Below are 15,871 nucleotides of genomic sequence, written 5' to 3'. Positions count from 1 at the left end.
TTTTATCTTCACATTGATACTCTTGCACTGTTTATAGTTAATGTTTTTTTTTTTTTTACTCAATAGTCACCCCTGTGTTTTGCTATCAGCTGATACAAAATTCAGATGACCAGGAGAATATTATGCTGGAAAAACTCAGGCCTTAATCTAATTTAAAATGAGGAAGTCAACAATAGAAGTGTTTTGTTTTGGTTTTTTTACAAGAAAATTATAAGATTTTATGTGTTTTTTTCTTATACTGACTTCATTGGCAACAGCCTTGGCCTTTAATCTTGATGATAAGATAGAGAAAAGATACAGATTTATGATATTTGGTTTCCCTGCTAACTTTTGTTGGCACCCCTACTAGGTAGAGGCAGAGAGCTACCAGGACCCTTATAATGGCAATGAAGGGAGAATGGACACCCTTTTGGCTAACGTTGTAATTTTGAGGAGAAAGACAAATAATTAGAATCACCAATGCATGGTCTCATTTCTTACTATTCAACCTATCTTATTTTATTCTCTTTTGGAAACATCACTCTATACTTCAAGAATCAGTATATCAAAAAACATTTCAACTGAGTACAAGAACAAGAAAACCTTAGCCTACCAATCCCAAGAAGTCTCTCTGGATAAAACAATGACTTCTTAGTTTTACTGTTCCTCAGTTCTCTTTCCCAGCCAAAGCCTTTCAAGAATCTTCTGCTTCATTTTCTTTTATATCTTACTCTTTGAGTGATCTTGGGACAACATCTTTACTCATAAAAGAAGGCAAACCAAAGAAACTTAAAATACACAAGTAAAAGCAAAGCAATTGGCCATAAAGTGTAAGATCGAGATAAAGCGTAGGGAAAACCAGTGTCATAGTGTACCAGAGAGATTTTTATCTACTGTTGCACCCCTGTATCCACAGATGAGAGAGACAGGATCCCTGTCCATGAGCTTCCCAAGGGCATCCATGGGCCCTGAAATGGAACAGTCAGAGCTAAGGTCGCTATAACACAGAAAAGAGAGCTTCTCCCTTAGAGAGCAGTTCCAGCTTTTACAATAGACCCTTTGAGAATGCGTGTCATTGGCTGGCAGCACAGGCAGCTTGGATATTACCCTGAAAGCAAAAATAAAGTGGCTTCTTAGAGTAGAATTCCACTACAGGGAATGTGGGATTCCCTGGGTTAAGGAATTAAAGAAAAACTGGTTGTGACTTGTCAGTTGGTGATCTGATGGGAAACCTGCTTTATCCACATTGCTAATTAAAGCTCAAATTAAAACTAGTCAATGCTCACAGGAAGAACAGCAAAAGAATGAATTTACAAATTCCATCAGCTCAAAAGGAGTTTCATGTGTAAACCCCTTACTCAAACATCTGACCCTCTTTACAGCCACTTTCCTTCAAGAGTCCTGGTAATGAGGTTATGTATCTTCATTGCTTCAATGTATAGAGGGCAACTTGTCTAGATTATTAATTTTTCTCTTAGTGAATTGCATAAGAAAAATCAGAATCTACCCAATCAAAAAAGTAAGTAAATATATAGGATGACAACAAAATTTGAAGAGGAAGACTTCAGTGATGAACAAAGATTCCATTCTGAAGTTGGGGAGTGAGACTACTGAAGAAGTTGCCATTTTGCAGCTAAGGTAATAAATTTGGTTGCAGGAAAGTTGAGATTAAGCTGCTAGGGGGAAATAAAACCTGGAGTCCAAAAGCAAGGTAAATATTAGAGGTAAAAAAATGAGGTTCATGAGCATTAGGAAGACAGTTGAAATATGGTGATAAATTAGGTCCATGTGAGAAATTGAAGGGCAGAAGAGGAGCTGAGATGCTCTCTCATAGCTGCAACCATGCATCGACACTGAGAAGTCCACTGCCAATTGTGAGCTAATCACTTGCAGGCCTACTCATTCTCCCATTCATAGTATGGGGCATGACAACTTCCTCAGAGCATGTGGATTCACCAATAGAAACTTTCTATAAAATGACTCTAAATTGCTTGTTGTCTTTTAATCCACCACAGGCTCAAACACATTGCCAGGCAATGAGTTCTCATGCTGTGATGGAAGAGAAGACAGCCAGTAAAAGGTGGTGTCCTTGTTTACTCCTCTCCAATCTCTATAAAGGGTACATTTATTTTCAATAATAGACAAGATAGAGGAGTGGAAAGTCCCTGGTGCCAGTCCACCAAGGATCTATTTGGCCCATCTCAATACATTGAATGACTTCAAAATTTCCTGCCTATCTTCTTTTATACTCCCTTGTTGAGCCTGCATGTGGTAGCAGAAGTTGAAAGGTAGGTTGCCAGGAAAACTCACCCTAGGATCTCTCTCCAGCTGCTGTTGGTGTTGTAGGCTGCGTCTTCTCTTGGCCTTTGCAAGACCATTGTGATAAAAGTGGTAGAGGCCTTCAGCAAAGGGGAGCTGTGAAGAGTCAAAAAGACATATGATATCATTAGCTTCAGGAGGTGGCTCCAGAACAAGAACACCAAAGCTGGAGCTGCATGTTGAGGCTCCATATGATGGAAATGTATATAAGAAAATCACTGACAACTACCTATCAGACTTGATTCTCTATTTATCTATCACTGTACTTCTTTCCTTTTCTCTACTTTTTATTATATAGTGCCCATTCCCCTTCCTCTCCACTAATACCTTCTATTCTTGCTTCTATTTCCTTAGTTTCTACCCATCTTTCAATTTCCTCTTCTCCACCACGGAGCATTGTATATTCATATCCACACCAACTTCTCCATTCTCCTTTCTTGGACTCCATATTGGGTTGCTCCAGCACTGTGTTGTGACCTAGTCTTGTCTTCAAGCTGGATTGTCTGTCTTATATCTTGCACTTTCTCTGTGACCCCTTGATGTCTCTCATCATGATGGGCACATTGTAAGCTTATAAATCTAGTTAGTACATGTTAGATGACAGGTTTCCCTCTATTTCCCTTTCCTAAAGATCATTGGAATTAGATATACATGTCAGAGCAAGTTAGAGAAGCCACAACAGTGAGAGCTTGTCTGTGACTCAGGGCTTGTAAAAATCTAGGAGAACCTAAAGAGAACTGTGATTGGTTCTGTGATTCAAGGCAACTTGATGAGAAGAGTCTTAACCTAGGAATCAGGAGAGCTGAATGTGGCACAAGTCTGTTACCATCCAACCTTTGGCAAGTCATTCCCCCTCTGGGGATATATTTTTCTTCTCCTGTATGAGAATGGAACTTCAACATTCCCAGATCTTTTCCCTTCCCATATATCTACATATTTATAAAAATATGTTGTTTGTAGTTCTTAATCTGATTAATTGAACCTTAAATTGAACCTTAGTTGAGCCCTTAAAAATTACAGCCAACCCTGGCTGATATGGCTCAGTGGATTGAGTATGGGCCTACAAACCAAAGGGTCACTGGTTTGATTCCCAGTCAGGGCACAAACCGGGGTGGCAGACCAGGTCCCCAGTAGGGAGCGTGTGAGAGACAACCACACATTGATGTTTCTCTTTCTCTCTTCTTCCCTCCCTCCCCCTCTGTCTGAAAATAAATTAAAAAAATCTTTTAAAAAATTACAGCCCAAATCATGGACTTATATATTTTTTCTGGATATTTGAGATATGGTTTTCATCAGATTTTCAGAGGAGTCCTTGAACCAAATAGCAAAATATTTGCTATTGAAACTTTTAGGCATGTATTTTGCTACCTTTGATTTGGAAGAAAATAGAAGTGGGTGTGGATGCTTTGAAACTAAGGATTTAATGATGTAAGGGGGGCAAATTTGAGATTTTTAGGTCAAACATTCTCCAATATATACACAGAGACACCTATCAAATAATAAAAATATATTATTGATTCAGTCTTTAAGGTAATCTCAATTTAACCATTATCTGACCACAAAGCTAACAAACAGAGATTCAGTTGTACATTATAAGAAGTCACTAACAAAACAAAACAATACAAAAACAAAATATAGCAATAGCAACAATAGCAAAGACGGTAAATCCAGACACTACACACACACACACACCTCCCCTACAGAAAGAATGATTCCAATTTCCAGAGTTGTCACATTATTTTATTGAAATGCTTGGTTTTCCAAAAAAATTATTAGACACACAGAAAAAACATAAACTTATGATCCATAGAGATGGAAAAAAGTAGTTAGTACAAACTGTCTGAGGAAGCTCAGATGTTGGGTTTACTAGACAAACACTCTAAATCAGCTATTATAAATACATTCATAGAACTAAAGGACCCGTGTCTAAAAAGAAGAAAAGTATCAGAATGATATCTTAGCAAATAGAGCTTATTAATAAAGAGACAGATATTATTTAAAAGAAAGAAAATGGAAATTTTAGAGGTAAAAGTACAACTGAAATAAACTGTTATTATTTTTTGTTTTAATTTATTCTTAATTATTGCATGCCTCATGGCACATGTCTGGCATACAGATAACACACTAAATGATTGTTGAAAGAAAAAATAAATAATGAATGATATGAAACAGTGAAATACTTCCTTTCCATGTCACCTCAATATTTTCAATTTAATGATTTTTTAAAAATTATGTTATTGTTGTTGAAGTACAGTTGTTACACTGTTAAAGTTGTCCCATTTTCCCCTTTATTCCCATCTGCCCTGCACCCACCCTCCCACCAGCATTCTGTCCCACTTGGTCTGTGTCCATGGGTCATTCGTATAAATTCTTTAGCTTCTACATTTCTTATGCTATTCTTAACCTCCCATCTATTTTGTACCTACCAGATATGCTTCTCATTTCCTATTTCCCCATTCTCTCTCCACCCATTCCCCACTGATAATCCTACAGGTGATCTCCATTTCTGTCAATCTGTTCCTGTTCTATTTGTTTGCTTAGTATGTTTTTCTTTTTGTTTAAGTTTGGTTGTTGATAGTTTTGAGTTTGTTGTCATTTTACTGTTCATACTTTTTATCTTCTTTTTCTTAGATAATTCTCTTTAACATTTCATATAATAAGGTCTTTGTGATGATGAACTTCTTTAACTTGACCTTATCTGGGAAGCACTTTATCTGTCCTTCCATTTTAAATGATAGCTTTGCTGGATAGAGTAATCTTGGTTGTAGGTCCTTGCCTTTCATGACCTCAAATACTTCTTTCCAGTCCCTTCTTGCCTGTAAGGTTTCTTTTGAGAAATAAGCTGACAGTCTTAAGGGAACTCCTTTGTAGATAACTATCTCCTTTTCTCCTGCTGCTTTTAAGATTCCCTCCTTATCTTTAATCTTGGGTAATGTAATTATGATGTGCTTTAGTGTGTTTCTCCTTGGGTCCAACTTATTTGGGACTCTCAACTTCCTGGAGTTGCAAGTCTATTTCCTTTGCCAGATTAGGGAAGTTCTCCTTCATTACATTTTCAAATAAGTTTCAATTTATTGCTGTGCCTCTTCTCCTTCTGGCACCCCTATTATTTGGATTTTGTAATGTTTACAGTTGTCCCAGAGGTTCCTAAGCCTCTTTTTTTTAATTCTTGTTTTTTTCATTCTGTTCTGGTTGAATGTATATTCTTCCTTCTGCTCCAAATTGTTGGTTTGAGTCCCAGTTTCCTTTCTTTCACTGTTGGTTCCCTATATACTTTCTTTTACTTTACTTTGCATACCCTTCATTTTTTCTCTATTTTGTGACCATAGTCAATAATTTCTATGAGCATCCTGATTAAGTGTTTTTAACTCTGCATCTGGTACATTGACTATCTCTTCATTGCTTGGTTGTATTTTTTTCTGGAGCTTTGATCTCTTCTTTCATTTGGGCTATTTCTTTTTGTCTTGGCACTGCTGTTATGTAGTAAGGGGAGGAGCCTTAGTATTTGCCAGGGTGGGGCAACCCACCTCTCTGCTTTTGTGGCACTGTATGAGGGGGAGGGGTCTGAGATGGCACAATGCTGCCTGCTTGACTTGGCTGGCTTTCAGTCCCTTCCTCTGATACCCACAAGCAAATTGAGCCTTTTTGGTGCTCACTCCCAGGAGTGTGGGCTTGTATGTTCTAGGACCCTGTAGAGTCTTTCCAACAGACTGTCCTGTGAATCTGGGAGTTTCTCTTGCCACTGCAATCCCCACAGGTTTTTCCAGTCAAAGGTTTTGAAGCTTCATTTTCCTGTGCTAGAACCCTGGGTTTCACAGTCTATCTTGCTTCCCACTTGTTCCTTCTGGTTTATTCCCACACAAATATAGGACCACCCCATTCGCCATCCACTGCCTTTCTGGGAGTATTCTCCACTTCAGTTGCCTGTCTCCACCCCTCCTACTGGTCTGGATAAATGTTTCTTCTTTAAGGTCTTGGTTGTCAGACTTCCATACAGTTCAATTTTCTGGCAGTTCTGGCTGGGGTTTTTTTGGGGGGGGTTGTTTGTTTGTTTTAAATTTATCATTGTTCTTCTTTTGGTTGTGCAAGGAGGCACAATGTATCTACCTATGCCTCCATCTTGGCTGGAAGCCTCAAAATACTGTCTGAAATAAAATTTTAAATAAAGGGTCTGCATAGTAGATTTGAATGGGCAGAAGAAGGAATCAGCAAATATAAAGGTAGGTCAATTGAGATTACTCAGCTTGGGAAACAGGAAAAAAAGGTTAAAGAAAATTAACTGAGTTTTGTGAGACACTATTAAGGATACTGACATAAATATAATGTGAATATCAGAATGAGAAGGAAAAGAAAAGAGCTGAAAGAATATAAAAGTAATGATGGCAGAAAACATTTCTAATTTCATGAATTTTATTATAAATTAAATATACATTTTATAAAATTAACATGCATACCTAACCTCAACCAAATTCAAGGTAGGATAAAATCAAAGAGATGTGCAACTAGACATGTCGTAATCAAACTTTCAGAAGTAAAACTAGAGAGAAAATCTTGAAAGCAACATAGTAAGAGAAAGATACATGATATTCATTAAGACTAACAATGACTTTATCTGAAGCTATACAATGCAGAAGGCAGCTAAGCAACTTATTCAAAATGCTGAAAGAAAACGTTGCCAATAAAGAATTCTATATTTAGCTCTGGCTGGTGAGGCTCAGTGAATTGAGCACTGGCTTGCCAACTAAGAGTCACTCGTTTGATTTTTCAGTCTAGGGTACATTCCTAGGTTGTGGGCCAGGACCCCAGTCGAAGGTGCATGAGAGACAATCACACATTGATATTTTCCTCTCTTTCTCCCTTTCTTCCCTTCTCTAAAAGTGAATAAATAAAAATAAATTTTTTGAAAAGATTTTATTTATTTATCTTTAGAGGGGGAGGGAAGGAGAGAGGGAGAGAAACATCAATGTGTGGCTGCCTCTCATGTATCCCCCACTGGGAACTGGCCTGCAACCCAGGCATGTGCCCTGACTGGGAATCGAACTGTGATCATTTGGTTTTCAGGCCCGCACTCAATCCACTGAGCTACACCAGCTGGGGCAAATAAAAAAATTTAAAGGCATTCTGTATTTAGCAAAACTATCTTTCAAAAATTAAGAAGAAATTCATACATTCTTGGAAAAATAAAAAAACTGAGAGGATTCATTGCTATATATCTACCCTGGTGGAAGTGCTACTGGCAGTTCTTTAAATTAAAAGGAAAGAACACTATATATTAATGTGGATCCACGAAAAGAGATAAAGAACACTAGTAAAGGTCAACAAATAGGTAAATACAAATAAAAGGTAAATGCATTTTTGTTTGTAGCAATTTGTTCCCTTCTATATGCTTTAAAATACAACTGCATAAAGCAACAATTATAAAAATGTGTTTGTGGGTTTTTAATGTATACATATACAATTTGTATAATTATTTCACAAAAAGGAAGAAAGGGAACATAGCTATATTGGAACAAAGTTTTTATATGCTTTTGAAATTAAGTTAAGTATACTTTTTTATACTTTTGAACTAAATTGTTGATAATGTTAATTGTAACCCAATAATAAGAACTAAAATACAATAAAATAAGTAATGAGTACTTAAAATGGTAAACTAAAATATTTAATATAAAACAACAATTATTGAGGAATAGAGGAAAAATTGTGCAAGACATAGAAAGATCATAATGAAATCGCAATTGTAAATTTTACTTCATCAAATGTAAGTGGATTGAAACTCTAATAAAAAACAGAGACTGAGAGAATTGATAAAAGGACTCAACCTCATTGTTCAACTGTCTGCTATTTGTAAGACATACACTTTAGATTCAAATATATAAGCAGGTTGAAAGTAAAGGAATGTAAAAATATATATACTGTACAAACAGTAACAATAAGAGAGGACTGACTAAAAACATATTTGACAAAAATAATTTTAAGCTGAACATTGTTACTATAGACAAGAATGACTTTTTATGGTGAGAAAAAAGTTAATCCATAACAAAGACAAAGAAATATAAATGTATATGCACCTGGCAACAAATCCCCTGAATATATGAAACAAAAATTGACATAATTGAAATGAAAACTATGACAATCTTTTAATAATAGTTGTAGACATTGCTCATTTTCAATAATGTATGGAAAAAATAGACAGATCAAAAGTTAAGTTGAATACTTAAAAAAACAACCTATAAACCAATTAGACTTAATGGATGTCTATAGAACAGTTCACCCAATGACATCAGAACACACATTCTACTCAACTACTTGTGGAATGTTTTTTAGAATATATCATTTTTTAGGCCATAGGACAATCCTCAATAAATTTAAAAGAAGTAAATTAACATAAACTATGTTACCTATTCATAATTTCTAATTACATTAAAATTAATAGAAGATTAACTGGGAAATTCAGAAATATGTAAAAATTAAACAGCATACTCTTACATAATCAGTAAGTCAAAGAAGAAATGACACTAAACAATACTCTGAGATGAATGAAACAAAAACACAGATTCAAAAACTTATAAAATGAAGTTAAAATAATGCTTATAGAGAAACTAGTAACTATTAATGCTCATTAAATTATATCTCAACTCACTAACCTAATTTTTAATGTTTTGAAACTAGAAAAAGAAGAGCAAACTAAATCCAAAGCAAACAGCAGGAAGGGAGTAGAGAAATTATACTATTTGAGTTAGAGTAAATAAAATAAAAAGTAGAAAAAAATAGAAAAGAAATAAACCCTAAAGTTATCCTTTGAAAAGTTCAATAAAATTGATAAATCATTAAAAATACTAAGAAGACAGAAGACTTGAGTGAGTAAAATTAGTAATGAATGAGGACACATTACTACTCACTCACAGAAGTACTTTAGGAAATACCACAAATAATTGTGTGCAATAAATTAGATAAACTTGGTGAAATAGATAAATTCCTAGAAAGGTGTTAATTTCTAAAATAGATTTAAGAAGTACAGGAAATTTGAATAACTAAAGAGATCGAATTAGTAATTTAAATACTTGCTACAAAATAAAACCCAGGCCCAAATGACTAGTAATGAAGTCTAACAAATATTGACAGAACTTACACTAATTCCTCAGAAAATCTTCCAAAAAATGGAAGATGAAGAAACACTTCCCAGTCCATTCACTGAGGCTAGTATTACCCTGATAGAAGAACCAGACAAACATATCACAAGAAAATAAAATCACAGACTGTCCCTTATAAACATAGTCTCCCAAGTTCTCATCAAAATACTAGCAAACTGAATTCAGCAACATATAAAGAGGATTATGCACCATGACCTAGTGGAATTTACCCCAGGGATGCAAAGTTGTTTGAGTTGAAAATCAATGAATATAGTAACCATATGAACAGAATAAAAAAACCACATGATTATCTCAATAAATACAGAAAAACATCTGACAAAATCTAACACTTTTATAATAAGAAATCAAAAACACAGAATGGAAGGGAATATCATCTGTCTGATAAATGTATCCAAAAATCCGCAGCTATGATTTTTTAATGGTGAAAGGCTAAGTGCTTTCCCCATAAGATCAGAGCAAGACAAATACGTCTACTTTTGTGATTTGTATTCAACAATGTGCTGGAGATTCTTACCAGGACAGTTGGACAGAAAAAGGGAAGTAAACCCATCGAGTTTGAAAAGAAAGAAAAATTATCTCTATTTGCAGAAGACATCATCTTGTTCATAGAAATTCCTGAGAAATGTACAAAAACCTTAGAATTATCAGATCAGTTTAGCATGGTTGCCAGATTTAAAATTAATATACAAAAATTGTTTTTGCATATGCTAGAAATGACCAATCCAGGAATAGAATAAAAAAAACAATTCCATTTATAATAACATTGAATAAATAATATTCAGGAATAAACTTAACAAAAGGAGTACAAGATTTATACACTGAAAAGACATAATCAAAAGACATTAAATAAGATCTAAATAAATGGGAAAACTAAAATAAAGATCTAAATAAATGGGAAACATAAAATAAATTTTATGTTTATGGATTTTTAAGATGGCAATACACCCTATTTTAGTTGATTCTAAAAATCATATGGAACTATGAAGGATCAAAAATATGAAAAAGAAGGACAAAGTTGGAGGACTCACACAATTTTAAAACTTACTACAAAGACATAGCAAATCAAGACAGTATGGTTCTGCCATAAACAAAGGCATATAGTTCAATGGAATAAAATTAGGAGTCCAGAAACAGTTTATAAAAATCCAGTTAGGCTAAATTGATTTTAAATTGGGTGCTATGAGAATTCAATGGGAAAGAATAGTCTTTTCAATAAATAGTGCTGCAATAACTGGATATCAATATGAAGAAGAACTAATTTGGACCCCTGTAAGGTTTTTTTCATTTTTTTATTGTTGTCCAAGTACAGTTGTCTCCATTTTCACACTACCAAGCACTCCACCCCACACATCCCTGTCTCCCATTCTCAAACCTACCCCTTTTGGCTTTGACCATGTGTCCTTTATACATGTTCCTTGATGGCCCTCCCTTATTTTCCCCCATTATCCCTCTCCCCACACTTCTCTGGTTATTGTCAGTTTGTTCTTATGTCAATGTCTCTGGTTAATTTTGCTTACTTATTTGTTTTGTTGATTAGGTTCCACTTATAGGTGAGATCATATGGTATTTGTCTTTTGCAACCTGGCTTATTTCACTTAGTATAATGCTTCCCAATTTCATCCACGCTATCACAAAGGGTAGGAGCTCCTTCTTTCTTTCAGCTGCATAGAATTCCATTGAGTAAATTTACAGCAGTTTCTTGACCCACTCATTTACTGATGGGCACTTAGGTTGCTTCCAAAACTTGGCTATTATAAATTGTGCTGCTATGCACATTGGGGTGCATAGGTTCTTTTGAATTGGTGTTTCAGGATTCTTAGGGTGTAATACCAGCACTGGAATTGCTAGGTCAAAAGGCAGTTCCATTTTTAGTTTTCTGAGAAAATTTCATACTTTTTTTCCACAGTAGCTATAACAGTCTGCATTCCCACCAACGGGGCACTAGGGTTCCCTTTTCTCCACAACCTCTCCAGCACTCCTTGTTTGTTGATTTGTTTATGATGACCATTCTCACTGGTGTGAAGTGGTATCTGATTGTGGTTTTAATTTGAATCTCTCTGATGGCCAGTGCTGCTGAGCATCCTTCCATATGTCTCTGGGCCCTCTGTATGTCCTTCATTGAGAAGTGTCAGTTCAGATTCTTTGCTCATATTTAATTGGGTTGTTTGTCTTCTTGGAGTGCAGTCTTGTGAGTTCTTTATATGTTTTGGAGATCAGACCCTTCTCTGAGGTCTCATTTGCAAATATATTTTTCCATACGATTGGTTCTCTTTTCATTTCAATGCTGTTTTCATTAGCCATGCAGAAGTTTTTACTTTCATGAGACCCCATTTGTTTATTCTTTTCCTTATGTCCCTTGCTCTAGGGGATATATTGGTGAAAATATTGCTGCATGGAATATCTGAGATTTTCCTACCCATGTTCTCCTTTAAAACTTTTATGGTTTCACGACTTACATTTAAGTCTTTCATTCACCTTGAATTAATTTTCATGTATGGTGTAAGTTGCTGATTGAGTTTCATTTTTTTGCATGTAGCTTTCCAGATCTCACAATACCATTTGTTGAGGAGGCGATTTTTACCCCATTTTATGCTGCTGCCCCCTTTGTCAAATATTAATTGACCATAGAGACTTGGGTTTATTTCTGGGCTCTCTATTTAGTTCTGTCGGTCTGAGTGTATGTTCTTATGCCGGTACCAGGGTGTTTTGATTACAGTGGCCTTGTAATACAGTTTGATATCAGGTATTGTGATCCCTCCTATTGTGTTCTTCTTTCCCAATATTGCTTCAGCTATTTGGGGTCCTTTATGGGTCCACATAAATTTTGGAAGTGTTTGTTCTGTATCTGTGAAATATGCCATTGGCACTTTAATAAGGATTGCATTGAATCTATAAATAGCTTTGGGTAGTATGGACATTTTGTTAATATTAATTCTTCTGATCCATGAGCATGGTATGCGCTTGCATTTGTGTCTTCCTTAATTTCTTTCTTCAGTATTATGTAGTTTTCTGAGTATAGGCCTTTCACTTTCTTGGCAAAGTTTATTTAGGTACTTTATTTTTCTTTTTACTATAGCAAATAGGTTTTTTGTCCTGATTTCTGATTCTGATCTTTCATTGTTGGGGTATAAAAATGCCTTCAATTTCTGAATATTGACTTCAAATTCTATTGTTTTGCCAAATTTGCTTATCAGGTCAAGTAGTTTTTTGGTGGAGTCTATGGGGTTTTCTATGTATACTATCATGTCATTTGAAAACAGTCACAGTTTTACTTTCTTCTTTCCAATTTGGGTGCTTTTAATTTCTATTTCTTGTCTCATTGCTGTGGCTAAGACTTCCAATATCATATTGAATAGAAGTGGTGAAAATGTATGTCCTGGTCTTGTTTCTGATTTTAGTGGGAAAGCTTTTAGTTTTTTCCCATTGAGTATAATGTTGGCTCTAGAGTTCTCATATGTGGCCTTTATCATATTAACTAATGCTCCCTCTATTCGCACTTTGCTGAGTGGTTTTATCATAAATGGGTGCTGTATCTTATCAAATGATTTTTATGCGTCTATTGATATGAGCATGTGGTTTTTGTGTTTCCTTTTGTTTATGTGATGTATTATGTTTATTGATTCATGAATATTGTACCATTTTTGTATACCTGGGATGAATCCCACTTGATTATGGTATATGATCTTTTTAATGTATTGCTGGATACAGTTTGCCAATATTTTAGTTGAGGATTTTAGTGTCTATGTTCATCAGTCAAATTGGCCTGTAGTTTTCTTTCTTTGTTACGTTTTTATCTGGATTTGGGATCAGAATGATGCTGGTTTCCTAAAAAGAGTTTGGGAATCTTCTCTCAGATTTTTTTGAATAGCCTGAGAAGAAAAGAGGTTAGCTCTTCCTTAAATTTTTTGTAAAATTCTCCTGTGAATCTATCCAGTCCAGGGCTTTTGTGTGATGGGAGTTTTTTGATTATCGATTCAATTTCATCAGCTGTTATAGGTCTGTTTAGGCTTTATTCTTCTTTATTCAATTTGGGAGATTATATTTTTCTAGAAATGTGTTCATTTCAACCTGGTTTCAAAATTTCTTGGCATGTAGGTGTTCATAGTAATTTCTTACAATGCTTTGTATTTCTGTGGTATCAGTTGTAATTTCTCCTCTTTCATTCCTGATTGTGTTTATTTGGGTTCTCTCTCTCTTTTTCTTGATGAGTCTGCTTAAAGGCTTGTCGATTTTATCTTTTCAAAGAATCAGCTCCTGGATTTATTGACCCTTTATATTGTTATTTTGGTCTGTATGCCATTTAATTCTACTCTGATCCTGGTTATTTCCTTCCTTCTACTCCCTCTGGACTGTCTTTGTTGTTGTTCCTTTAGTTCTTTTAGGTGTCGGGTTAGATTGCTTATTTGAAATGTTTCTATCTGTTTTAGGTAGGCCTGTATTACTATGAACTTCCCTCTCAGGACTGCCTCATTGTGTCTCACAAGTTTTGGACTGTTGAGTATTCATTTTCATTTGTTTCCAGAAAGTTTTTGACTTATACTTTTTTCTCATTATTAACCCATTTATTGTTTAATAGTATGCTATTCAGTCTCCATGAGTTTGAGTGTTTTTGAGTTTTTTCCTTGAGGCTGGTTTCTAGTTTTAGGTTCTTGTCTGAAAATGCTTGATATATTTCAATTTTCTTGAATTTGTTGGGGCTGGTTTTGTGTTGTATTATGTCGTGGATCCCTGTCTTAACGCCATGTCCAAAATTTAACTTAAAATAATTTACAGCTCTAAATATAAGTGATAAAGCCACAAAATACTTGGAATAAAAAAGGGAAGGAAATCTCCATGACTTTCAGTTAGGCATTGACTTCTTACATTTGACATCAAAAGCATAGGGGCAAAAGAAAAAGTACATACATTAAAATTCAATAGTTAAAAATGTTTGTGCTTCAAGGGAAATAAGAAAATAAGTAAAAAGATACCTTACAGAATGAGATAAAAATATTTTGAAATCATATATATGATAAGTGACCCATACTGGAATATATAAACAACAACTCAACAATACAGTCAAACAACCCACAGAAGCAGAAAGTAGATTAATGGTTACTTGAGACTGGGAGAAGGCAGAAAGAAGAGATATTAGTAATGATATAGAGTTTCTTTTGGGGGAGATGAAAACATTCCTTGTTTAGACTAGATCATAGAAATGATTACACACTTGGTATATAATAAAAATCACCAAATTGTACATTTTGAAAAGAAAATTTTTCTGCTCCATGAATTATATCTCAATAAATCTATTATTGTTACAATGCTCTGATGAACAGACTTACAAATGTCACTATCTGTGTAAAATAGTGTTTGCCTGTAGGACCAATCCTAGAAATTCAACTACTCAGTTATAGATTATATGCTTTAGCATTTTGATAAATATTACTAAAAAGTTTTTCTACAAAGTTGTAAAAGAACCACCAAAAATATGTTGAAACAATATCCACTTTCCTATAATTTCAACAACACTGGATTGACATTTATTTATTGACATTTTAATTTTTGCTTATTTGGACAATGTATGACATTTTATTTGGATTTTTTGGATTATTTTGAAAGTTTGAGTATCTTTTTATGTATTTATGAGACATTTTAATTTGTCCTATTTGAATTGCCTGCTTGTGTCTTTTGTACATTTTTTTAATTCCTTGTCATAACCAGGCAATGTATTTGGTGCTAGAGAGACCAACAGAAATATGAAATGGCCTCAGCCTGCAAATAACTCATAATCTACTAGGGAAATTAGATTTGTACACAGCAGCATATTAATGGTACTCTGTGATAGAATGACTGAAGAGTATGAGTTCTGAAATCAGACTGCCTTGACTTAATTTCTGTTTCTTCCTGTTAATAGCTGTATGATCTTTGGAAAATTATTTAACTCTCCTTTCTGGACTTCAGTTTATTCACTTATAAAGCCCTTCATTTTCATCATGAGAATTAAGTGATATAATACATAAAAAATTGAAATAATGCTTGACATATAGGGAACACTCAATGAACATTAACTACTGTTTTGATCATTAGAGCACAATGTGCTATAACAAACAGACTTATGGACAAGAGGCCTTTGGAATGCAAAAAAATTATTTCAATTAAAGGTAATATCTAAAAAATGTTTTATGAAATTTCTGGAGAAAGAGAAAGATATTCATACAAAGAGAATCTGAGATCAGAAGATGGTGGCCAAGTAGGTGGAAACTGAGCCCACTTACTTTTATGGCTTGAGCATGGATTTTCAGCTGATTTTCCAACAAATGACCTGAGCCATCAATGGAATCTAAGCTGATGTGAATTTTTGAAACCAAGGAGTACAGATGAAGCTTTACGCCATCTGGGATGGAATTTTATAAGTTGAAGGGGAAATGCTTTGTGTGAGG

General features: G+C 34.7%; 1 protein-coding gene across 1 annotated transcript in view; it reads right to left on the bottom strand.

Annotated features, from left to right (window-relative positions):
- PCSK2 (proprotein convertase subtilisin/kexin type 2) overlaps window positions 1-15,871 on the bottom strand; it is a 371,029-nt gene that overhangs the window by 276,752 nt on the left and 78,406 nt on the right. The window contains exon 2 of the mRNA XM_053670931.1: window positions 2,290-2,394. Within this exon, the coding sequence (XP_053526906.1) occupies window positions 2,290-2,394 (105 nt within the window). The remainder of the gene's footprint in view (window positions 1-2,289; window positions 2,395-15,871) is intronic.

Source organism: Artibeus jamaicensis, unplaced genomic scaffold (genome assembly GCF_021234435.1).
Source record: "Artibeus jamaicensis isolate MK-2021 breed Jamaican fruit bat unplaced genomic scaffold, CSHL_Jam_final contig_65, whole genome shotgun sequence".
Taxonomy (NCBI): domain Eukaryota; kingdom Metazoa; phylum Chordata; class Mammalia; order Chiroptera; family Phyllostomidae; genus Artibeus; species Artibeus jamaicensis.
This window is presented reverse-complemented; position numbering and strand designations above follow the sequence as displayed.